This window comes from Brassica rapa, chromosome A08 (assembly GCF_000309985.2).
Source record: "Brassica rapa cultivar Chiifu-401-42 chromosome A08, CAAS_Brap_v3.01, whole genome shotgun sequence".
Lineage (NCBI taxonomy): Eukaryota > Viridiplantae > Streptophyta > Magnoliopsida > Brassicales > Brassicaceae > Brassica > Brassica rapa.
This window is the reverse complement of record NC_024802.2, coordinates 7939617-7964185: the sequence shown is the minus strand read 5'-3', so window position 1 is coordinate 7964185 and position 24569 is coordinate 7939617. Positions and strand designations below refer to the sequence as shown.

General features: G+C 36.0%; 4 protein-coding genes across 5 annotated transcripts; all 4 read left to right on the top strand.

Moving 5' to 3' along the window:
- The first annotated feature begins 1190 nt into the window (after positions 1-1190).
- On the top strand, positions 1191-5303 carry LOC103833681 (DEAD-box ATP-dependent RNA helicase 5). Its single transcript, XM_009109753.3, has 13 exons — positions 1191-3052; positions 3118-3239; positions 3318-3425; positions 3498-3578; positions 3655-3733; positions 3829-3914; positions 3994-4050; positions 4126-4193; positions 4273-4341; positions 4427-4520; positions 4596-4760; positions 4862-4954; positions 5046-5303. Exons 1-13 carry the CDS (start codon positions 2566-2568, stop codon positions 5139-5141), a joined length of 1605 nt encoding a protein of 534 aa, XP_009108001.1. The 5' UTR covers positions 1191-2565; the 3' UTR covers positions 5142-5303.
- Positions 5304-7299: 1996 nt separating this feature from the next.
- Positions 7300-9909, top strand: LOC103833727 (zinc finger BED domain-containing protein RICESLEEPER 2-like). Its single transcript, XM_009109795.2, has 2 exons — positions 7300-9071; positions 9142-9909. The coding sequence occupies exon 1, from the start codon at positions 7450-7452 to the stop codon at positions 8677-8679; it is 1230 nt and encodes a 409-aa protein (XP_009108043.1). The 5' UTR covers positions 7300-7449; the 3' UTR covers positions 8680-9071; positions 9142-9909.
- Positions 9910-15765: 5856 nt separating this feature from the next.
- LOC103833680 (secretory carrier-associated membrane protein 4) lies at positions 15766-18532 on the top strand. Of its 2 annotated transcripts, none has more exons than XM_009109752.3 (12): positions 15766-16024; positions 16336-16428; positions 16507-16569; positions 16650-16683; positions 16783-16905; positions 16991-17053; positions 17178-17271; positions 17366-17411; positions 17509-17576; positions 17916-17964; positions 18065-18130; positions 18232-18532. In XM_009109752.3, exons 1-12 carry the CDS (start codon positions 15959-15961, stop codon positions 18262-18264), a joined length of 798 nt encoding a protein of 265 aa, XP_009108000.1. In that variant the 5' UTR covers positions 15766-15958; the 3' UTR covers positions 18265-18532. The 2 variants fall into 2 exon arrangements, with proteins under 2 accessions (XP_009108000.1, XP_009107999.1); XM_009109751.3 differs by having other exon boundaries at positions 16336-16431.
- Positions 18533-19516: 984 nt separating this feature from the next.
- Positions 19517-21654, top strand: LOC103833678 (phosphoribulokinase, chloroplastic). The gene is made up of 4 exons (XM_018654018.2): positions 19517-20334; positions 20619-20788; positions 20862-21106; positions 21208-21654. The coding sequence occupies exons 1-4, from the start codon at positions 19796-19798 to the stop codon at positions 21457-21459; spliced, it is 1206 nt and encodes a 401-aa protein (XP_018509534.2). The 5' UTR covers positions 19517-19795; the 3' UTR covers positions 21460-21654.
- The last annotated feature ends 2915 nt before the right edge of the window (positions 21655-24569 follow it).

Sequence of the window (24569 nt, the reverse complement as noted above, 5' to 3'; positions counted from 1 at the left end):
GTTGTAGTACTAGTAACTTGAACAAAAAAAGGGTAATACCGGATAGAAGTTGCATAATTGTTATTGATTTATTATGTCAAAATCAATGCTCTGCATTTAATTTCATTTTCAAATTTGGTCATTTGGCAAATTCACCCATAGTAGTAACGATCTTTCAGACAATTATTAAAGACGAAATTGCAAATTCAGAAAAAAAAACTTTACAATGTTTTTGACAAAAAAACAAAAAAACTTTACAATGCTATAAGGGTTAACTAGGTTAAGATCCGCGCCTTGCGCGGGATAAATATTATTTATAAATTATTTTTTAAGTATTACTATTTTTACATATTATGAAATAATAAATATATTGAATAATTAAAAATTTATTAACTATTACGTATATAATTAAATTGGTACAAATACTTAAATAAATTTTATTTATCCAGACAAAGACTTTTTTCTATTTTATATGTTAAAAAATTAAGTTTAAATGATATTAACATGGATATATAGTACATTTTTAATATTGACATCTGTTAAAAAATATTTTATACTCATATTATTTTTGATCGTTTGTATTTCTTAATAACAAAATTTTTAAATCAATAATAACAATAAAAACTTTATGGGATGTTTAATAGTTTTAGTAATTTATAATTTTAAAAACATTCAATACAAAGTTTAAAATCTAAATATTAAGTTGTCAATAATTTTTCAAAATGTTTATCAAAAAAATTCAAATCAAATTCGAAATTAAAATACTTATGTATTTTATATGGTATATAATTTATTTTTAAAAAATATTAATATGCATATATATAATATTTATTAAATGAGACTTCCTACTTATGTAATTTCATAATCATTTGTATCATGTTATAACATAAATTTTAAACCATGGATCACAAAAATTTCAGTGTGAGATTTTTAACAACTTTAGTCATTTATATTTGTTTTTTAAAATTCAAACTATAACATATACGAAAAAATCTAAAATTTTATTATATAGTTAATGTGGTTGTTTAATTTATTTTAAAATGAATTAAAAATGATAGAGAATATACTGATTTTTATCAAATCTTTATTATTCAAAATCATTAATTGTCATATATACTTTAGCCGTATTTGGTAATTCGGAGATTTTTATTTAAGGAAACAATAAAGAATATTTATGATTAATTTATGATTAATTTAATAAAAAACTTATTATATATTTATATGGACCAACATAGCTTTCTAAGGATTTTAAAAATGATTGTGGTGATTACATGTGGCTACAAAATATGTTATAATGTTTCTCTTTTAATATATAGGGGATTTGTGTAATAACCAATTTTGAAGGTAAAGTTAAGCATATGCCATTGATGTTGACATTATTAGATTTCTGAATATTTATTCACTCTTTTCCCGGTTTTATCTTTTTTTAAAACAAGTTTTCAGTTGTAGAAAAAAAAGCAACAGCAGAAAACTTATGGTGGTGATTATCACAGTAGCGGTGGTAGTGCTTACGTAGGAGAGGCTAAGGATCGGTGATGGTTATCATAGTTGCAATGGAGGTGAGTATGGTGGTGTTGGTGAAGCAGCGATAAATTTGAAATATGTAAATGAGACAAAGAACTTGGTGGTGGTGATGGTGATGATGATGGTGGTGGGGTAGTCAAGATGATACATATGTAAATTCGAAGAAAGTGATGATCGTTGAAGAAAAAAATGTTTATAAAAAGTTATAAATAGAATAGAACAAATTAAATAGTACTCTACATTAATGAAGTTATTAAATAAAATGGTATATTATAAAATAAATTTTGTTCACTCGGTCAACATCTAAGATTGCTTCCAATAATCATATGCATCTAGTGGAAGATTAAACACCATGAAAACAAAATTATAGGTAGTTCAAGTGAACATAACTCTTACATCTTTCAAGAATTTGCGGATGATAATATAAATAGAATGGAACAAATGAAATGGTATAGTACTTATTATCAAAATTATCAAATAGTATAAAAGTACTATACTATGTGTGTATTGCAGAATTAGTGGTTACGAAGAATCTTCGGTGGGTGATACAAAAGATATATTAAGAAGTTAATAGATTTGGTGGTGATCATAGTGGTAGAGCCTACACTATTAGAGGTCAAGTGATGGATGTGGTTATGGAAGACGTGATCGTGGATGATAGTTACTGAGGAGAAAGCGATGGTGGTTAATATGAAGGAGAGGAAGGTAAGTACATGTGATATAGCGAAGAATACATATTTGGTTACTCATCAAAAATTACGGTGGTAGTAATTAAAGAATGTGGTGGTGGTTGGTAGAAGAAAATAGTTAAACGAGAAGAAGGTAGAAGAATATATTTGATTTTTTTTACCGGATAATAGAGATACTATAGTATATAATTATATATATTGTATAATAATAGAAATATTTTATTTTTAGTTAGATAGTTAATTATACTTTATTTTTTGGTTATTCAATCCAATTTCCATGCTATTATAAAACCCTAAAATCCTAGACCGAACAAAAAAAAAATTCTTGTTCGGCCGTTTCAACTCTCACCGTAAACAAAAAAAATTAAAAAACATGTCTGGTAAAAAGCAAGAGCTTCCCGTCTCCGACAAACCCTTAGCCACCGTCGAGAGTCCGATGACAGAAACAATCAAGAAGAAGAAGAAGAAGAAGAGCAAACACTCAGAGGAAACTCAGGAAGTCGAAGTGCCTCAAGAGGTCACCAACGGTGAGGAGTTGAGTAACAAAGAGAAGAAGAAGAAGAAGAAGCGTAAGAGAGAGGAGAATGAGATGGAGAACAAGAAGAAGAAGGAAACTGATAAAGTTCCTGAAGATTCAGGTGTGAGCAACGGAGGAGAGAGTGAACAGAAAGTTGTCGTTACCGGAAAAGATGTGGAGGAAGCAAAGTACGCAGCTTTAACATGTTTCGCTGAATCAAAGTTGCCTGAGAATGTTCTCGATTGCTGCAAGACTTTCCAGAAGCCTTCTCCGATTCAGTCTCACTCATGGCCGTTTCTGTTAGATGGTCGTGATCTTATCGGCATTGCCAAAACTGGTTCAGGTAATCTCAGAAGCATGAAACGTTTTTTAAAAACCGAAACTTTTTTTTGATTTGGGTGGGTTTAGGTAAGACATTGGCGTTTGGGATTCCTGCGATTATGCACATGTTGAAGAAGAACAAGAAGGGTAAAGGAACAAGGAACCCGACATGTCTTGTTCTTTCTCCGACAAGAGAGTTAGCTGTTCAGGTATAGCTAGAGAGAACATTAGTCATTATAAAGGTGAAAGGAAACATATTTTCTTATTATTTTTTGTTGTTTGTATAGATATCTGATGTTTTGAGTGAAGCTGGAGAACCGTGTGGTTTGAAATCGATTTGTGTGTATGGTGGAAGCTCTAAGAGGCCTCAAATCAACGCTATTCGATCTGGAGTTGTAAGACTTCTTCTTTACACTGTCTTGTGTTGGCTAATCAATCAAATGACGGTTTAATATTGTGTGTTGTAGGATATTGTCATTGGTACGCCAGGTCGTTTGAGAGATCTGATTGACTCTAATGAGCTTCGTCTCTCTGATGTTTCCTTTGTGGTAAGCAAGCAACATAACATCTCTTTGTAATGCCTATGTATTAGAGATAGTAACACAGGTTCTTACTATGTGCCAGGTGTTGGATGAAGCAGATCGAATGCTTGATATGGGTTTCGAGGAACCAGTCCGGTTTATACTGAGCAAGACGAATAAAGGCAAGTGGTTGAGGAACCAACAACTCATGTATCTTGTTTGATTTCTTCCTGCCACATTTTAATGAAAGTTCTTTTTTTTTTTATATGTCTTATAGTTCGTCAGATGGTTATGTTCAGTGCAACTTGGCCTATGGAAGTTCACAAATTGGCTCAGGAATTCATGGATCCAAACCCTGTCAAGGTAATCTTTTCCTCTTTTCTCTAACCTACACAGTTTTTTTTCATTTTTCTCAACCTTATATCATTCAAATTTCTTTCAGGTAGTCATAGGTTCTGTAGACTTAGCTGCCAACCACGACGTTTTGCAAATCATCGAGGTATGTAGCGTTTTCCCTCTGCAAATCATCTCACCCCCCTTTAACAACATGTCTTTGTTTTGTCTACAAATGCAGGTCTTGGACGATCGTGCTCGTGACCAGCGCCTAGTTGCTTTACTAGAAAAATACCACAAGTCTCAAAAGTAAATCTGCTACTCAGTTACCAGATCTTTCCTTTTGTCTCACCACCATACTAACACCAAGCGTTTTTGGTGTTTGCAGAAACAGGGTTTTGGTGTTTGCCTTATACAAGGTGGAAGCTGACCGTCTTGAGCGTTTTCTTCAGACAAGGTTTGATCTCTTTTTCCCCTAAATCAACTCAACAAAAATCTTGACTATCTTGCTCTTCATTATAAATATTTACATAACTATTCAGAGGCTGGAAAGCTGTATCTATACATGGAAACAAAGCACAGAGCGAACGTACCAGGTCTTTGGCATTGTTCAAAGAAGGATCCTGTCCGTTGCTGGTACGTGTTTCTCAACTCCATGGCTTATAATACTAGTATTAACCATGCTGGTTGATACTGTTTTATTCATTGTAGGTGGCTACTGATGTGGCAGCAAGAGGGCTCGATATCCCGGACGTGGAAGTTGTGATAAACTACAGTTTCCCTTTGACAACAGAGGATTATGTTCACAGAATCGGGAGAACGGGAAGAGCAGGTAAAAAGGGCGTTGCACACACCTTCTTCACACAACAGAACAAGGTATATGATTTTAATTCTCTTTTTCATAAATTCTTTGAGCAGCTTTTTTCCAGAGTTATTGAGATATGTTGTTGTATCACTCACTCACTGTCCCTTTAAAGGGTCTTGCTGGAGAGCTAGTGAATGTTCTCAGGGAAGCTAAACAAGTCGTGCCCGCTGATCTTTTGAAGTTTGGCACTCATGTAAAGAAAAAGGTTTGATCTCTTTGATCATATTCTTGATTCTCCTCCACACACATTATTTCCTCTCATGTGCTGCTGTATTGTCTGATTAAAAAAACTGCAGGAATCAAAACTGTATGGACCTCATTTCAAAGAAATTGCAGCTGATGCTCCAAAAGCTAAGAAGATCACATTTGCTGATTCCGACGATGAAGACTAGTTTTGTCTTATTATTTTATGATTACTAGGGCAAGCCTGTGCTTCGCGCTGGAATTTGTTTTATTATATATTCTTTTACCATTTTTTAGTTTAAATGATTTTATTTTAGTTATGTATGAAACATCATTTTTGGAGTTTCTTATAAAACTGTTACTAGGACTGGGCAAATAAACCGAACCAAAAAACCCGAACCGAATCCGATCCGGTAAAAATGAATCCGAACCGATCTAAATCCGACGTAAATACCGAATGGGTCTTGTTTTGTGGTATTTCGGGTTATGGGTATTATCCGAATCGAATCCGAATCTAAATGGATATTCGATAGAACCCGAAACATTCAAAACCTCGAAAAGATCTTGTACCAAAAATGATCTCAATTCCTAATATGTATCCAAAATACACTAAGAAATATTGAACATCTAAAATACTTATCTATTACATGAAGGTTGGTGGTTCTATTACATGAAGGTTGATGGTTAAAGATGGCCGTTGAATCTTGAAGTATTTAGATTTTGATTTTGTTTTCGTTAAACAATGTTTCTCATTTCATGAGAACTTGGTTTCGTTTTATGCTTTTATTTATTTGGTTTTCTTTTTATCAGTAAATATGTTTACTTTTCGTTTGATTTTTAATGATCATGGTTGATGTTCCTTATTCTGAATCGATTTTACATAAGTTTTGGTTACAAAATAGGTACAAATCAAGTATTTTAAAACTGAAGAACCGATTTTACTCATGTTTTGGTTATAAAATAGGTAAAAATCAGGTACTTTTGAACCGAAAAACCGATTGGGACCCGAACCCGAAAGTATATTGGGTTGTACCCGGTCTTTGAAGATTTACTAACCCCGACCCGAACCCGATAGAACCTGAACCGGTCCCGAACCGAACTTTCATATAATCCGAATGGGGCTGATTTTGATAAACCCAAAACACCGAAACCCGATTGGAACCCCGAATATCCAGGCCTAACTGTTATTGTTGTTTTCCGCCGAGCTCGTTTCATTGGGATTAACTAAAATTTCTAATGTAATTGTTGTGGTTATTAATAAAGTGGTGCTCTATTTTTATTTTGTGGGTATATATATTTTAATTTGTTTGTTTTGGTATAAGTTATCTAATTTCATTATGTAGTTTTTTTATTATCAGATTATTTTACATTATGTCTTTTGTTTGACTATGCAAATATATATATATTTAGTTTCAGTATTAAAACGATGCTTGCGCTTTTTATTTTAATATTTTTTTAAAAAAATTCACATTTAATTAATATAATAACCTTAATTTTTTTATTCACGATACTAAGAAACACATACTTATTTTACCTTTAAAACCAATATAATGTAATCCAAAAATGATTTTTAGAAAATAATTCTTTAACGTTGACCTCTTTAAATGTCATTGATTTATTATATATTAACATATATAATTTAGTTTTATTTATTTATATTCTGGTTATACTTAAAACTAATAACTTATATATATAAAATGTTAAACGTATTATTAAGCTATTAATTTCTGTACATCAATAATGGTTAATGATTATATGACTACTTAATAAATCTTGTAACTACTTACAAAAAAGGAAAATAAGAAAAGATTAATATAAACAAATATTGAGATTTTGGATTTAAAAACTAAAAATGAGTAAATATTGATATGTAAGTGGACAATGTTATTGGGCCACTGTTTTGGATATTTGTATTGTTTTTTGAAGTCAAATTGAATCTACTTAGAATTTTGGATGGATCTTGTTTTCAAGTTTATTTTCTTTTCTGTCTTATTGAATTTTCGTAATAATTTAAGATTATTTAAAAAACTCTTTTACAAAGATAAACATAATGTGCAAATCATATAGTTGTCTTGTGTATGTATATTTGTTTGTCGAGTTATACATGATAATAATAAATGGAGTTACGTCCATATATTTATATTGTGATTGAATTTAGATAGATAAACTTTATAGTAAGCCCAAAAATGTTCTCAGGCCCATGAATATACTTTAATTTGCAACTATGTTCTAGGTTTTTGCATTCATCCACATCTTCTCAACACTGTGTTATTTTTTGTTGCAGTGAGGAAAATAAAGATCTAACTTTGATGGGTTCAAGGAATGTTTGAAGCTCAAAGATGGCATTGGCGTTCAATGATTTCAGGTGAATTTAAATGCGTCTGCAACTACTGTAACCACTTCTACATCCTAGACTTACATAAAAGTGGAACCACTACTCTGCTTTGCCACTCAAGAACCTGCCCTAAAACCCCTAATAATACATGTCCTAAGATCGATCAGCTGGTGTTTCGAGAAATGATTGTTATGGTTATTGTCGAGCATGATCTACTTTACGCCTTTGTTGAGTACAAAAGAGTTCAAGAAGCTTTGCATTATGCCAACCCGACCATAGAGTTCTGGTGTAGGAACACGACGGTTTCAGATGTTCTTAAGATCTTTGAGAGAGAGAAAATGAAGCTCAGGCAGGTGTTGAGAGAATCTCCGGGTAGGATCTGTCTAACGACAGATCTATGGAGAGCAATAACAATCGAAGGATATCTCTGTCTTACTGCCCACTATGTCGATGCTGAGTGGAACCTTAGAGCGAAGATCCTCTCCTTTTGCGCTTTCCCTCCACCCCATTCTGCTTTGGCCATTGCAATGAAACTAATGGAGCTGATTAAAGAATGGGGTTTGCATAAGAAGGTCTTCACAGTTATCGTTGATAATGCTTCCTCCAATGACAACATGCAAGGAGTTCTCAAGAGGCAGCTTAGAAAGGATTTAGTTTGTAGTGGAGAGATTTTTCACATAAGGTGCGCAGCTCATATTCTGAACCTCATTGTCCAAGATGGATTAGCTGTGATAAGTGAGGCCTTGGAGAAGATCATGGACAGCGTTAAGTATGTCAAGGTCACTGAGTCTAGAGAGATGTTGTTTCAAGGCTGCGTGGAGACTCTTGGGATTGTTAAGAAAGGGGGTTTAGTTTTGGATGTTACTACGCGGTGGAACTCAACCTATCTGATGTTGTCTAGGGCTCTTCACTACAAAGAGGCATTTAAGAATCTTGCAGAAATCGAGACAAGTTACAAGAGCTTACCTACAGAGTCTGAGTGGTTAAGAGCTGGGCTGATTTGTGATTTGTTACAGCCGTTTGATGAGATGACAAGACTCATTTCCGGCTCTTCTTACCCTACAACGAATCTGTACTTCATGGAAGTATGGAAAATTCAAAGTTGGTTGGGATCAAATGAGTTCCATGAAGATACGGTGATTGATGATATGGTGGCTTCCATGAGGTTGAAGTTTGTTAAGTTCTGGGAAGAGTATATCGACATTCTAGCCATTGCAGCAGTGTTAGATCTTAGGCTAAAGTTCAAGGTTTTAGAGTACTACTACCACAGTGCAGATCCAGCAACTTGTAAATCCAGAATGGATTACATACGCAAAAGGATGTTGAAGCTCTATGGAGTTTACAAGAAGAATACTACTGCACATAGTTCACAAGAAGTAGAAGCAGATGCTCTACCTGCTGGTTTGGTGTAAGTTATTTAAAACCGATGCTTTAGATGTGTACTTAAGTTATCTACCAGAAACATATGATTTAATAATCTCTTCCTTTGCAGAGCTTCTATGAGTTCTTCTCTCAACAAGCAGGAACAAGGGAATCTGCTTTGGATTTGTATCTGAGTGAACATGTGCTTGATATGGTTGCAAATTAAATGTTAGATGTCCTCAAGTATTGGAGGGACCATGCAAACAAGTTTAAGGAGCTGTCTCGAATGGCCTCTGATGTTCTCTGCATCCCAATAACAACAGTGTCGTTTGAGTCATCCTTCAGTGTGGGAAGTCGGGTTCTTAGCAAATGTGCCTCCTTCCATCAAATGTCCAAGCTTTGATTTGTGCTAGAAACTGGCTTCGTGGTTTTGAAGTGATTGGTGAGTTTGTTGAATTTATAATTGAGCTTTGATATGTGAAATTATTGATTGAACTTCTTGTTTTTGATAGCTGGATGCGATTTAGATGAGGAAATTCAGAAAAATGCCATTGAGAAAGCAGAAGGAAATGGAAAGAAGAAGAAGAAGACCCGACACAAGTAAAGGTATAATCACTTAGAATCATTAGGAGAGGAAACTTAATGATAGGTTTAGTTTCTGGTTTTTGTGCTCGCTTTTGTACTTTATTATGTTGATCGTTTTGTTGGTGGAATAGTTGCTGGAATAGTTTCTTATTTAGTCACTTCCGATTTCTAATAGGATTTCAATGTTTCATTGCTTAACATGGTTCATTGCTTGATGGTTATCACCTATGTTCTGTTGTTTGCTTATTGTGATGGGTTTGGTTATGTTGTTTCTTGACTTAACATGGTTCATTGCTTAATGGTTATCACTTAGGTTATGTTGTTTGGTTAATGGTAATAAGGTTGGGGTCTCTTGTGCAGGTTAATCTCGTGCTGATGGAGTGAGCTGAATCAAAAGATGTATAAGGAAATACTGAAGTTTAATTATGTATGTATGAACCTAATCTATGTTTTGGAGTTTGAATAATGTATGATATTTTTCAATGCTTTTACATTATGAACTTTATTTAGGCTTTTGGATGATATATGAACTTTCTTTATGTTTTTGAACTCCACGAAACGTAATGAAGTTAAGTTGAATATGAATTTTTGTATGTTAACACTGTTTTTCTAATTGGGCCTCGTGGAATGCCCATTTGGAATGGTCCAGTTTGGTCTGGACAATTTGGACTTGGTCCAATTTGGGCTTAAAAAAATAATGTCCAGTAAACTAGCTTGTCCATTTGGACATGCCTATTGGACATGGACAGCCCATTTGACATCTCTAATTTCACTGTTAATTATACTGTTGAAGCACGATCAGAAGACTGGTGATAGAGGCATTGATTCCTAGAAAGCGAATATTTCTGCTGGCAAAGCGATAGCTCGGTCATTTGTTCCTCTCTCGTACCTAAAAGAATGGACAAGATGCTCCTAGGACTTCACGAAGACATCACTATCAGTTCGTTTCTCACCTTTTTGATCTCATATCTGTTTTTTTTTTTGAACGGCTGTTTTCATATCTGCATTCGAGTTTTAGTTTCAAGCTTGTTTACAATAAGACACAAAAGTCCATTTAGTAAATGTGACAAACATAATTCGTCTAGGGGACTTCGCTTCTCTGAATCCTAGAGGAAGTTATCTCTTCTTTGTAATTTCAATCTTAGTAGAATCTTGCTTCTGTTTTGACGGATTCTGACTTCGGCATATAACTAAAGTCATCTGGAATTTTTATTATGTTTAGTGTCTCAAGTTTTTTTTTGGTGTGTAAATGTTAAGATAACTCAGCTTTCTTGTTCTCTTGTCTTCTCATTCTTCTCTCGTTGTCAATCTCATCCTATTAATTAGCTGAATCTTTCAGTATTTTTGCTTGATATTTCTTTTTAGAGAGTCCGTAAAATCTTTGCTTCCTTATTAGGCATAGGAGATATGATTAAGCAAAGTTGATCTGATTTTAAGAATTGATTTGTTCAATAACTGATTGTTTCAGTGCAGCTCAGCTCCTAAATCATGAAGTTTATAGGAGTCATTTTCAATAAAATGATGAAAGTTCACTCAATCTCGATGACAATTTCAGATAAGGATAAAGAAGATCAATTCAATGGTACTCAGAACAAGCATCGAATGGAAGCTAATACCGGATGTTACTGAAATTTACCTCAAATTGAGCTTTGCATGGTGGTTGTGGTGCCTAGAATCAGATGTGGCCAAACATATTACCGGTGATGAACTGTAAAGCTGTGACGGAGGTGACCGAAATTCTGATGAAAGTGCTTTGTGGAGATGAATAATTTATGTCTCATCTCTAGAGCTTCCATATGCCTACATGTGTTCTCTCGTCCTTATATATATTGGGTTTTAACAATGTAGTGGGCTAACAATCATTTGTAATGGCCTTTCGGCCTTGAATAAACGAAGTGTTTGGACTGGAAATGTTTTCTGAAGAACTGAACTAAAAATCGATGACCATTCGAACTAATGAAACGCAGTGTATAGTGTAAGTGGACAGGTGTTGCACCGAGAGCCTCAATCCCGATATAGAAGTGTGTGAGTTAGCCTTAGTATCCCCGACTTAAAAGATCATAAACCTAATGGCTTGGCCGATTGCAATGAGTTCTTTCTATGTGGCATGGCCAAACGTGCTTTGGTTTGTAACCCATGGTTAGGACAGACTAGATGCATTCAGGGTGAGGTTAACAAACCGTGTTTTAAATATCTTGGCATAGGTTATGATGATAATACGACATACAAGAAAATTGTTTATAAGACCCTTACTGCAGGCTCTACCTCTGTGTGATCTTTGATCGGAACTTCACTCTGATCACCTCAGTTCAATATGTTCCTCCAATTATTCGTCGAAGATTTTTATTTAAAGATGGTGACTCTCCAGAAATCAACGAGACGCGTTGCTCATCCTTCTATGACGAGACAGTCTGTTTCGACGACCAGCGCAACCTCGCCAATTCAGGCAAATGGACTCCCAATACCACCTATTCTGGTGTCAACTTCGGCGAATCCACAACATCAGTTTTTCAAGTACCAAATGTATCCCACGACTTTGGTGGGATTCAATATTATCCATACTTCCTTATGTGTGGAGATAATCCAGGAACATCTATCATCTTTGAGGTACCGAATGGATCTAAGTATAACACTTGGAGTATTGCGAATATTGCTCTTGATGCGAAGAAAAAGATTGCATTTATTGATGGATCTTTAGCTAGACCTATTGAATCTGATCGACAATATAGAATCTAGTCTCGCTGCAACAGCATGGTCAAATCTTGGATCTTGAACTCGGTGACAAAATAGATCTATGGAAGCATTCTCAGGTTTAATGATGCCTCTGAGATATGGAAGGATCTATTAACAAGATTTTACATCACCAACTTACCAAGATCATGTCAGTTGACACAACATATATGGTTTCTCCAACAAGGATCATTGGATCTCTCCACGTACTATACAAAACTCAAGACAATGTGGGATGATCTTGATAGAATTGTGCTAAAACATGTAAAACTGTAATTGTTGCAGATCAATGACTACAAATTCAGAGTATACTAAGGTGATCAAGTTCTTCGTTGAACTAAACGATTCTTACTCAAATGCTCGCAGTCAAATCATCATGAAGAAGACGGTTCCTGACTTGTCTGAAGTGTATAACCTACTGGATCAAGATTTTAGCCGAACGAGTATCAATCCGATATCAAATGCTAGTGATTTCCATGCGGATGGCTCTCATTGTGGTTATAATGGTCACACTATTATAGTGACAAATGCAACAAGATCCATGGCTATGCACCATGATTCAAACACAAACAACCACAAACAGATAAAGGAAGCTATGCTGACAAATAAAACGCTACTCCTAAACTGGTGGTTGCACAGGTAGTAGTCAATGATAAGAATATGAATGTTGAGACTTCTACAACGATGTCAAAGGATAAAATTCAAGTATTTATTGCTTACTTCAACTCTCAACGAAAGAATGATCAAACACTGATAACATCAACATCTGGTGGTTCTATCACTTCACTTCATGGTATGACTCTCTCGTCCGTTACTATTGGTTTTGTTGGAATATTGAGAGCTAAAGGTAAGAAGAGAGTCTTAATGCTTCTGCAAACGTTCCGACTAAGTTTTCAATAAATGTTGTTGTAGATACATAGTTATGGTGCAACAAACTTGGCCATCCATATACTGCTCACAACAATATGTTTACTAATGCTTTCGATTTGCTTCACATTGACATATGGGTCTTTTTTCTGTTTCAACAACCGAAAAATACAAACATTTCTTGACTATACTCGATGTTCACACTCATGCTACATGGGTGTATCTTCTGAGAACAAAAGCAGAAGTCCTCAAGGTCTTTCCAGAGTTCTCAATGATGATAGAAAGACAATACAAAGCACAAGTTAAAGGTGTGTGTTCAGATAATGCTCCAGAACTGAGTTTTACTGAACTGTACAAGAGAAATGACATACATGCATATCATTCTTCTCCTGAGACTCCTGAGCAAAATTTAGTAGTGCAGAGGAAGCATCATCACATACTAAATGTTGCCAGAGCTTTGATGTTTCAGTCACACATGACACTTGAGTACTGGAGTGATTGCATACTCACAACAATTTTTCTGATAAGTAGAATACCGTCTCCATTACTTAAAGATAAGTCTCCATTCCAGATGCTGACAAATAACAAGCCTGCTTATAATGATCTTCGTGTGTTTGTATGTCTTTTATATAGCTCTACATCATCTAAACATTATCACAAGTTTCAACCGAGATCAAGACCATGTGTTCTTCTTGGTTATCCAAAAGATATAAAGGCTACAAGCTTCTGGAATTGGAAAGCAACATGATTCATATATCATGGAATGTTGTTTTTCAAGAGGATATCATTCATTTCAAGGATTCCTCTTAGACGTTTCCTGATTTATGTCTTTGTTTGATTCTGCAGTTGTGATCAATTCAGAAGAAATAGATGAACCCATATAGCCGTGACTTCTTCACCTACAGTTGTGGAGAGTTCTTCATCTACTAATGATAATACTCCAGCAAAGGCTACTAAGCCGACAAGAACATCTAAACAACCATCATATTTACATGAATACTACTGTAATATGACTGAGACAGATATTTCTTACTCTTTAGCCTATTACATATTGTTCAAGAAGCTTTCCAAGATAGACAAATCATATATTGGCGTCATTGCTTTAAATCCAGAACTAACATCATTTACTCAAGGAAAGAAGTTTGATGAATGACTCAAAGCAATGAATGAGGAACTAATTGCTTTAGAGAATACTCAAACTTATGATATTTTTTTATCTTCCTCCGGGTAAACATACCACTGGATGCAAGTGGGTTTATAAGGTGAAGCTTAACGCGTATGGAACTCTAGAACGGTATAAAGCATGGCTAGTGACCAAAGGGTACACACAACAATAAAGCATTGACTTTGTTGATGCGTTTTCTCCTGTGGCAAAGATGACAATGGTTAAAACTATGTTATTAGCTGTAGCAGCTAGGAAATAAAGCTTAACACAACTGGATATATCTAATGCTTTCTTGAATGGTGTGCAAAATGAAGAGATTTATATGCATCTACCTCTTGGATATACTCCAAAATAAGGAACCAGCTTGCCTCCAAACGTTGTATGTAAACTTAAGATGTCCCTATATGGTTTAAAACATGCATCAAAGCAGTGGTTTTTAAAATTTTGTACTACTATGTTAGCTCTGAGGTTTCAACAGTCTCATAGTGATCACACATTATTCATCCGTCATGATTCCACCATATACATTGTTGTTTTAGTTTATGTTGACGACATCATCATCGCTTCAAATAATGATGATGATGTTGTTCAACTGAAAACAAACATGAAATCGTTCTTTAAACTCAGAGACCTTGGTCCATTACGACATTAGGACTGAAGATTGCTCATTCAGCTTCTGGAAGATTTGTTTCATAACCCAAGTATACTCTAGAATTGCTTGAAGACTACATACTATTGGCATGGAAACCATGTTCTATTTCGATGGATCCGAGTGTTAAATTGCGTGCAGACAATAATGATGCTCTTCTGGAAGACCCATTAGTTTTTAGAAAACTAGTTGGCAAGATGATGTATCTCCCAATCACTCGCCTTGATATTACATTCGCTGTAAACAAGTTATGTCATTTTGCTTCAGCTTGACGTTAATCACATTACCAAGCTGCTTTGATAGTCTTACATTATTTTAAAGGGACAATCGAAAAGAGATTTTTTTACTCATCCACCAGTGATCTTGTGCTTAAGGCTTTTACATATGCAGATTGGACCTCTTGTTTGGAGACACGTCGTTCAACCTCAGGTTATTGCATGTTTCTTGGAAACTCATTGACCTCATGGAAGTCTAAGAAATAAGATATAGTTTCACATTCATCAGCGGAATCTGAATACAGAGCTATGGGGTTTGCAATTCGTGAGATTCAAGGGTTGGTAAATCTCTTAACATATTTTCAAGTATTTCAGAGTCAACCGGTGGCTTTCTTTTGTGATTCTACTGCAGCAATTCACATTGCAAACAATGCAGTGTTTCATGAAAGAACTAAACATCTTGAGTTTGATTGTCACAAAGTCAAAGCTTGATATTCAAAGGATTGATCAAAGACTCTTCATGTACGCACAAACAATCAACTTGCTGACGTCTTTTCTAAACTATTTTAACCTTGATATTTTTACTCTATCATTAGCAAGATGGCTTTGAATTCAGTCTTTTCGCTATCTTGAGAGTATTAATTTAATGTTTGGTTTAGTTTTGTAAACAGTTAAGATAAAGTCGGATTCAGTAGCTACTATATAAAGCTCTATAAAGACTCTGTAACAAACTTAACGAGAATAACAAACACTTTTCATTTTTCATGGTTTCTCTCTTAATAGTTACTTCAGCTCACAAACCCCCCCAACAATCATCTGTTTTCAAAACACATAAACCAACATTGATCTGCTTTCGTTTTCTCGTTTTCTTCTATATATTTTATACACGATAAATAACTTGTTAATGAGTTATGCCCACCTTGAAGCCTATACCCAATTAACTACAACGGCCCATATACTTTTGGGGGTAGTATCGTAAAAACCAATGGTTCCGAATCCCGCTTTCCGTGTGAGAAAGAGAAAAAAGAGTGTCCGTCCACACCAGTTTGCTACGCAGTCGGTGTGCTATCTATCTTTCTCTCTCTCTTCTTCGTGAATCTAGGGATCTGCAATCAACAATGAATCGCCACCACGACCCCAACCCTTTCGATGAAGAGGAAGAAGAAATCGTCAATCCCTTCTCTGTAACGCTTTTCTCTGAATCTCCACTTTCTATTTCTAGGTCTCTCTTTTTTTGGTTTTTGAGTTCCTGAACGGTAGATGAATCTAGATCTCTCACTTAATTTAGTTTCTGCAAGTGGAGAGCCTCTATGATTTCAACCTGATTACCAGTGCTCGTTTCTTCTTGGAATTGATTTTAAGAGTGTTGAGGTTACGGATCTCCGGTTGTATCGTTAGATCTGGGAACTAGGTTAAGATTTTCCGAGAAACTACTAGTTTGGAGTGTAGACTACTGGAGTTACTGATTGATTGTTGTAAACTTTGATTTTTACAGAAAGGCGGTGGACGAGTTCCTGCTGCATCTAGGCCAGTTGGATTTGGCCAAAGCCTCGATGCTACTGTTGATATTCCCTTGGATAACATGAATGTAGTAGTATCTCTAACCTCTATCATCATCATCCTCTTTAATGTTTATCTAACGTTCCTGTGTTTTTAACTGGTGCAGGACTCTTCTCAGAAACAGAGAAAGCTTGCTGACTGGGAAGCTGAGCTTAGGAAGAAAGAAATGGTATGTACACACCTCTTGATATTAACTTTGTCAAATTTAATCTTCTTTGATACTGATTGATATTGTACTCGCTTACTCAGGATATTAAACGGAGAGAGGATGCTATTGCTAAATGTAAGCCAACAACAACAACTATATTTAATTAGTTTTTGTGTATCTATCTATCGTCGTGGACAATATAACTAACTATACTCGTAAAATAATGTTGTGCAGCTGGTGTTCAGATAGATGAGAAAAACTGGCCGCCGTTTTTTCCAATCATACACCATGACATTGCTAATGAGATACCTGTTCATGCTCAAAAGCTCCAGTATCTGGCTTTTGCTAGTTGGTTAGGTAAGTCTCTAGTTTTTTCTTGTTTGCCTTTTTACCATGAAATGTTTTTTTGACGGGGGCTTTGTATTGGACTGCTGGTTTTTAGGTATCGTTTTGTGCCTGGTATTCAATGTGATTGCAACCATGGTCTGCTGGATTAAAGGCGGAGGTGAGCTTGACACTATACTATTGTTTTTTTTATGAATCTTCTAATGTTAACTGTTCTTATCAAGTTTTGTTTTCATTTTGGATGAAAGTTGAACTAATGCTGCTTTTTAAAATATTAATGGTAGGTGTGAAGATCTTTTTCCTTGCCACAATCTATGCGTTGATGGGATGTCCACTTTCGTATGTTGTATGGTACAGGCCTCTCTACCGAGCCATGAGGTAATGCTCCTTTTAACTAGTTTTTATTCAGATAATTAATTGCATATTAAACACGATATTTTATATAATTGATTTACTTTTTACGACCTTGTAGGACTGACAGCGCTTTGAAGTTTGGTTGGTTTTTCTTCACCTACTTGGTGAGTCATAAAAAAACTTGTCATATCTAAATATATACCTTACCCATAAGCAGATGTAGTTTCCGTTTCCCATTTGATTGACCTTAGCTATTTACAGATTCACATTGGCTTCTGCATCGTTGCCGCCATTGCCCCGCCGATCTTTTTCCATGGAAAATCATTAACGTAAGTCCTCCAATCATTGGCAACGATTCTCTTTACGCTCGAGCTTTTTGCTACTTCGTTTTTAGTTAATTAGTCTCATGAGGTTTACGTTGCAAAGCTGTAAATTGTTTGTTCGATTTAAAAATACCGTGTTATAACTTAAAATTGCTAACTATATTTACTCCTTGACCTTCGTTTGCTCCAACTATGTTTTAACTTTGCAAGACTTTTGCGGACAGAGAAACCTAACGACTGTCAAATCAATGCTCTATCTGATAATGCTTTAAGACCATTTCGCGTATCTTTATGCTATATTTACTTGGGATAATTTTGTTCACATTTTTTTTCTTTGATCAACAGGGGTGTGCTTGCAGCAATTGATGTCATCTCAGACAGTGTATTAGCCGGGGTACAAGCCTTACATCCATTTTATAATATGTTCCCAAAGTATACGTATATGTTCACCTTGAATAAAGCCTAATGATCTTGACCTTAATGAATGAATGCAGATCTTCTACTTCATCGGCTTTGGTCTCTTCTGCTTGGAGTCACTTCTGAGTCTATGGGTTCTTCAGGTAAGCCTCTGATCATACCGTACATGGCTTCTAACAACTGATAACCAGAACAGGTTCTCCTAATTGAACGGCGGGTAACTAACATCTTGTGTTTCTTGCAGAAAATTTACCTCTACTTTAGGGGGAACAAGTAAAGAAAAGAAGGAAGAGAGGATGGTGGTAATTTTCCCGTTGGGTAAAAAGGTTTGAAGTATGTGTATCTCGTACGAATGTAATTACCATTTTACCATTGTGTTGAGGTAAATTCTTTAGTTACTATAGTAGCAAGAGTGGTTTGTTCAGCTATTTCTGTTATATTTTTCGTCTGCAATACCTTTAGTACCAGTATCGTCTCTCTGAACATTTGGTGTTTTCGTGACAAAGTGAACTTTTGAAGACAAAATAGCCATAAAATTGTTATCAGTCTAAAGTCTAAATTCACTTCGGTCTCCATCTCTGATTCTGTTGTTTATCACTGCATAGTGGTAGCGACTTTTACACTATGCCAATCAAATATATTTTTAATAAATAATACTTGTTGAAATATTTAATTATCTTATTTTGGCCATATACCTATTTTACTTTTTGTATTATAATAAAAATTTGAGAAATTCTTTAGATAGTTTTTTACAAAATAGTCTTCCAAAAAAAAATGATCAAAATTTTTTATTTTATTGAAGGATAAATATGGATTTATAGTTTTAGAGTTGATTAATCTAATACTTAGGGTTTAAAGTTAAATGGTGGAGTTCTAGTGATAGATTAAAATTTTTAAAAATAAAAAAATAATATTAAAATTTTTAAAATAAAAAAGAATTATTTTAGTCATTTTGCTTTTTGAAGATTATTTTTGTAACAAAGATGACTAATTGTGAGAATTGCCCTTATAATTTTAACGAATTTGAATTTCTGTTGATTAAGCCGAATGAGAAGCTTCGGTCTAAGTACTTTTTGATCTTGGAGAAGAAATAAATGAAAGAACGTAAAGTTGTTCCAAGGGCATAAAGATTCGAAGCTAAAGGGGGATATACGGGGCGTGTCAATGGGACCCACATAATACACTCTCACACAACTTCAGACCATAAACACATAATCCCCATTCCTCCACTTATATTCCCCCACGTGTCAATACAAATATCCGAAACCCCCAAAAGTAAGCTAATAACGACCATGTGTCTCTCCATGCCTTGTTTTATCGCTTCATCGGCAACTCCACCCTCTCTGAAACTTCAATATCCAGTAACCATTTCAACTTAATAGTTAAACATATACCATTTTGCATATCTTAACCAAAGACGAACAAAAGAAAACATGAAGTAAATAGAAAAAAGTTGCTTGTTTTTGTGGCTATAAATGTTTTGTTATCCTCTATATCATCAACAATTATTTTGACAAAGAGACTAACAAGATTACAAAGCATATTACTCAAGTAAAACCAAAACATGAGCCACACATTTTTTTAAAGAAAAAACAAAACTCATTTTCTTCTTTGCATATTGCCATTTGTTTCCTTTAGACCCATTTTCCTCCTCTCATTTATCTCCTTATATCACCACACAACAACCCATAAATCAAAACTCGTTACCCACAATTCTTACATTCTATCCTAATCCTCATCACTCAAACCAAAGCAGAGAGAGCTTAGGCGGAGAAGAAGAGGAAGAGGATCCACAAACATCAACAACAATGGCTGTCTCAACAATCTACTCAACACAAGCTCTCAACTCAACTCATTTCTTAACCTCTTCTCCTTCTTCCTCCACCTCAAAACAAGTCTTCTTCTACCGTCGTCATCAATCCCAAACCAACCGTAGATTCAACACAATCATCACTTGCGCTGCACAGCAAACCGTCGTGATCGGACTCGCAGCCGACTCGGGATGCGGCAAAAGTACCTTCATGCGGAGGCTGACCAGTGTCTTCGGTGGCGCAGCCGAGCCACCAAAAGGAGGGAACCCTGACTCCAACACACTCATCAGTGACATGACCACTGTGATCTGTCTCGACGATTACCATTCCTTAGACAGGACTGGTCGCAAAGAGAAAGGAGTCACTGCTTTGGACCCACGCGCCAATGACTTTGATCTCATGTATGAGCAAGTCAAAGCTCTCAAGAGTGGTATCGCCGTCGAGAAACCCATTTATAATCACGTCACTGGACTTCTTGATGCCCCTGAGCTTATTCAGCCTCCCAAAATTCTCGTCATCGAGGGTCTTCACCCAATGTAAGCTACTCAATACTCTGTTTATTCTTTCAGACATACATATTTATAGGTTTTTCTTGTCGGAATTTGGATGATGATGAATAATTAAAATATTTAAAATAAGATCCAATATCAGAATCAAAAGAATGGACTTTTGAACCTTTGCATGAAAGTCTCTCATAGTTGGGTGGATACTCGTTACAATATTTTTATAATAAGTTTTTATCTACATGTTTAATTAAGTCTATAGTTTCGGTCATCTAATATATTTTTTTAATAGTAATTACTTTTATCAACATGTAAAGGTTTGATGAGAGAGTAAGAGAATTATTGGACTTCAGTATCTACCTAGACATTAGCAATGAGGTCAAGTTCGCTTGGAAAATCCAGAGGGACATGGCTGAAAGAGGTCACAGCTTAGAGAGCATCAAAGCAAGTATCGAAGCACGAAAGCCCGACTTCGATGCATTCATTGGTATAATTTAATTTTCAATTTTCCCTGATAAAACAAAATGATCTGTTTAACAATCTATGAACGGCTTATACAGACCCGCAAAAGCAGTATGCGGATGCGGTGATAGAAGTGCTTCCAACGCAGCTGATTCCAGATGACAATGAAGGCAAAGTGTTGAGAGTGAGGTTGATAATGAAGGAAGGTGTTAAGTACTTCAGCCCGGTTTACCTTTTCGATGAAGGCTCAACCATCTCGTGGATCCCTTGTGGTCGCAAACTCACTTGCTCGTACCCTGGCATCAAGTTCAACTACGAACCTGATACCTACTTCGACCATGAGGTACATTAATTTATCTGTTTATATATTGGTAACGTTGCAAAAAAAAAAAAGAGTTTAGTTTCTTTAGCTTTAGTTTGAGAATTTTGTTCTGTCTGTTTCAGGTTTCGGTTTTGGAGATGGATGGGCAGTTCGATAGACTAGACGAGCTGATTTACGTGGAGAGCCATTTGAGCAACCTCTCGAGCAAATTCTACGGTGAAGTCACTCAACAGATGCTTAAACATGCTGACTTCCCTGGTAGCAACAACGGGACTGGTCTTTTCCAGACCATTGTTGGATTGAAGATCAGAGATCTCTATGAGCAGCTCATTGCCAACAAAGCCACTGCTCCTGCAGAAGCTGCTAAAGCCTAAGAAAGCAAAATAGAATCCATCGATAAATCCGTTCCCAGTTTCTTTCCTTCTTTCTTTATGCGTTGTTTCCCGCGGATTTTCATGGCGAAAAAGGACGGTCTTTCTTGGTTTGTAATTTGTGTGGAGATGGTCAAGAAAAAATATATATATGTAGAGAAGTTTATAGAAGAGCAATAATAATCTGGTTAATACATTGATCCATCTTCCTATTGATCATACTCATATATATTTTTTGGTGTAAGAGCATACTCATATTTGGAAAATATGCACAGTTAAAAAAGCTTCTTTATAGATCCACATAAGAAATCATTAAAGCTATACAACCAAATAGTATAATCCCATTTTTTGCAGATTCACCAACTACTACTTCGGGTACCAAACCGTGCCTTTGATGCCTTCTGGTTTGGGTACCAAACATGCCTTTCAGCCTTCTGGATCAGCTTCAAACCCCAATTTCTGATATAAATCCACAACTGCATGACAAATTTAGTAGCCAAGAGTCTAAGATATAACAAATCTTAAATACAGATGATTTGATATATATATTTATATATATAAGAATTTCTCCCATCATCTTTTTCATTGATACAAGCCTTTACATCCAAAGCAAACTGACAAATTAGGTTTTGATAATCTTCTTTCTTATTCATATGGCGTTAACTAGCCCTCACATATATACTCATACAATCCCGACCTTATAGGAAACTTTACATAACCGAATATATGGCCAAATCATATTTATGGGATCTTAACATATCCCAATACCCCCCCTCAAGTTGGAGCATACAAGTTTTGAATGCCTAACTTGAGAAGAAAAGCATCAAACTCCTTTCGTCCCAATGCCTTCGTTAGTATATCCGCGAGCTGCTCCTTTGTAGAGACATGAAACGGTTTGACAATGCCTCGAACAATATCATCGCGAACAAAATGACAATCCGACTCCACATGCTTGGTTCTCTCATGAAAAACTGGATTGTTGCTTATATGGATAGCTGGTTTACTATCACACCTGATCGTCATTGGCTCGTCATGCCGAATTCCGAAATCAAGTAACAAAGTTTTGAGTCCCCGAAGTTCTGCAGTTACCTCAGCCATGGCCCTGTACTCTGCTTCCGCGGAAGACCGAGAAACTGAATCTTGTTTCTGTGTTCTCCATGATATTGGCATCCTCCCCAATCTGAGTCACACCATCCAGTGATATGTTTTTGTGAATCAGCTCGCAGCAAAATTCCTTGCCCCAACGTTCCTTTAAGATATCGAACCACCTTGAGTGCAGCCAACCAATGTTCCTCTCTCGGTTTATTCATAAACTGTGATAAAACATGGATAGAGTATGTAAGATCAGGACGTGTCGCAGCTAGATAGATGAGACGTCCCACAAGACGCCTATAGGTTCCTGGATCAGCTAACAAGGCTCCATCAGCCTTCGCAAGCTTATGGTTTTGATCAATGGGAGACCCAGCCGGTTTACAACCAAGAAGACCAACTTCATTAACAATATCTGTCGCATATTTTCTCTGGCAAAGATAAAATCCAGTCTTACTTCGTGCTACTTCGATACCCAAAAAATACTTAACTGGTCCAAGATCTTTCATCTTAAAACAAGTAGCCAAATAATCCTTGAAAACTTTGATCGCTTGAGGGGATGTTCCAGTTATAATCAAATCATCAACATAAATCAATATGCGCAATCGAATCTCTTTCTTAGAGTATACGAAAAGAGAATGATCAGACCGTGACTGCGTAAACCCATATGCTTGGAGAGCATGTGACAACTTAGCAAACCAACAACGAGGAGCTTGCTTAAGACCATATAATGATTTTTGTAATCGACAAACACGAGTTTCTCCTTTATCTCTGAAACCTGGTGGCAATTTCATATACACTTCTTCATTTAAATCCCCATGAAGAAACGCATTGTGAACATCCATCTGATGAACTTCTTGGTTCTCTTTAGCCGCAATATCAAGAAAAAGTCTCACTGTTGTCATGCGCGCAACTGGCGCAAATGTTTCTTCGTAATCAATCCCTTCTTCTTGATGATTTCCTAATACCACCAGACGAGCCTTGTATCTCTCTATTGAACCATCAGCTTTGTACTTAATTGTAAAGATCCATTTACATCCAAGCGCTTTCTTTCCTGGAGGTAGATGCTCTAGTCGCCAAGTATTTGCTCTTTCCAAAGATGTAATTTCACAATCAACTGCAACTCCCCATCGTTCATCTTTCATAGCTTCAGCAAATGATCTCGGTTCCATATTAGCCGACATTGCCACGACAAAGTCCAAATGTTTCTGTGAAAAACGGTCACATGAAACAAAGTTACAAATTGGATATTTCATACCTGAGGATGGCTGAGGCGCGGGTGTCGTTGTAGAGAGAGAGGAGGGTTGTGAAGTAGCAGCCGTTTGAACAACATAGTCCTTGAGTCTTGTAGAAGTGTACTTTTGTCGATGTCCTCTACCAAGAGGTTCACTAGAGTTTGTTACCGGAGCTTGCGAAGTCTCAGCACTCGGGGCTGACTCAATATTATTCTGAATTTGCGTCTCCTCCTCATCATCGCTATCCAAAACTTCTCCTGTAGGTGGAACACCTAACTCTCCATTAGATACAGGAGCTACATCACTGATCGCAAATGGGAATGTGGTTTCCCGAAACACGACATCACGTGAGACAAAGACACTATGGCTTTCTAAATCATACAATTTCCATCCCTTTTTCCCATAGGGATATCCTAGGAAGACACACCGCCGACTGCGAGTCGCAAACTTATCACCTTTATGATTCAAATTATGCGCATACGCTAAGCATCCCAAGACTCGTAAATGCTTAAATCCTGGAGCATGACCAAACAACAACTCAAACGGAGTTTTATTTTTCAGCAAGGCAGACGGAGTGCGATTAATCAAATAAGCAGCCGTTAGTACACATTCCCCCCAATATTCTATCGGAAGACTAGCCTGAAACCGTAAGGCTCTCGCGATATTCAAGATATGTCTATGCTTGTGTTCCACTCGTCCATTTTGTTGTGGAGTATGAACACAGGAAGTCTCATGTATGATACCTTGCTCCTGAAAAAATCGCGTAAGACATGTAAACTCAGTCCCATT

Coding starts and splice junctions, on each gene's coding strand:
- LOC103833727 (XM_009109795.2), top strand. CDS start 7,450: ATGATTGTTATGGTTATTGTCGAGCATGATCTACTTTACGCCTTTGTT.
- LOC103833681 (XM_009109753.3), top strand. CDS start 2,566: ATGTCTGGTAAAAAGCAAGAGCTTCCCGTCTCCGACAAACCCTTAGCC. Junction 4,342..4,426: donor GAGCGTTTTCTTCAGACAAG/GTTTGATCTCTT, acceptor ATAACTATTCAG/AGGCTGGAAAGCTGTATCTA. Junction 4,955..5,045: donor GCACTCATGTAAAGAAAAAG/GTTTGATCTCTT, acceptor AAAAAACTGCAG/GAATCAAAACTGTATGGACC.
- LOC103833680 (XM_009109751.3), top strand. CDS start 15,959: ATGAATCGCCACCACGACCCCAACCCTTTCGATGAAGAGGAAGAAGAA. Junction 16,570..16,649: donor AGCTTAGGAAGAAAGAAATG/GTATGTACACAC, acceptor TCGCTTACTCAG/GATATTAAACGGAGAGAGGA. Junction 17,272..17,365: donor CCTCTCTACCGAGCCATGAG/GTAATGCTCCTT, acceptor ACGACCTTGTAG/GACTGACAGCGCTTTGAAGT.
- LOC103833678 (XM_018654018.2), top strand. CDS start 19,796: ATGGCTGTCTCAACAATCTACTCAACACAAGCTCTCAACTCAACTCAT. Junction 20,789..20,861: donor CGACTTCGATGCATTCATTG/GTATAATTTAAT, acceptor CGGCTTATACAG/ACCCGCAAAAGCAGTATGCG. Junction 21,107..21,207: donor ATACCTACTTCGACCATGAG/GTACATTAATTT, acceptor TGTCTGTTTCAG/GTTTCGGTTTTGGAGATGGA.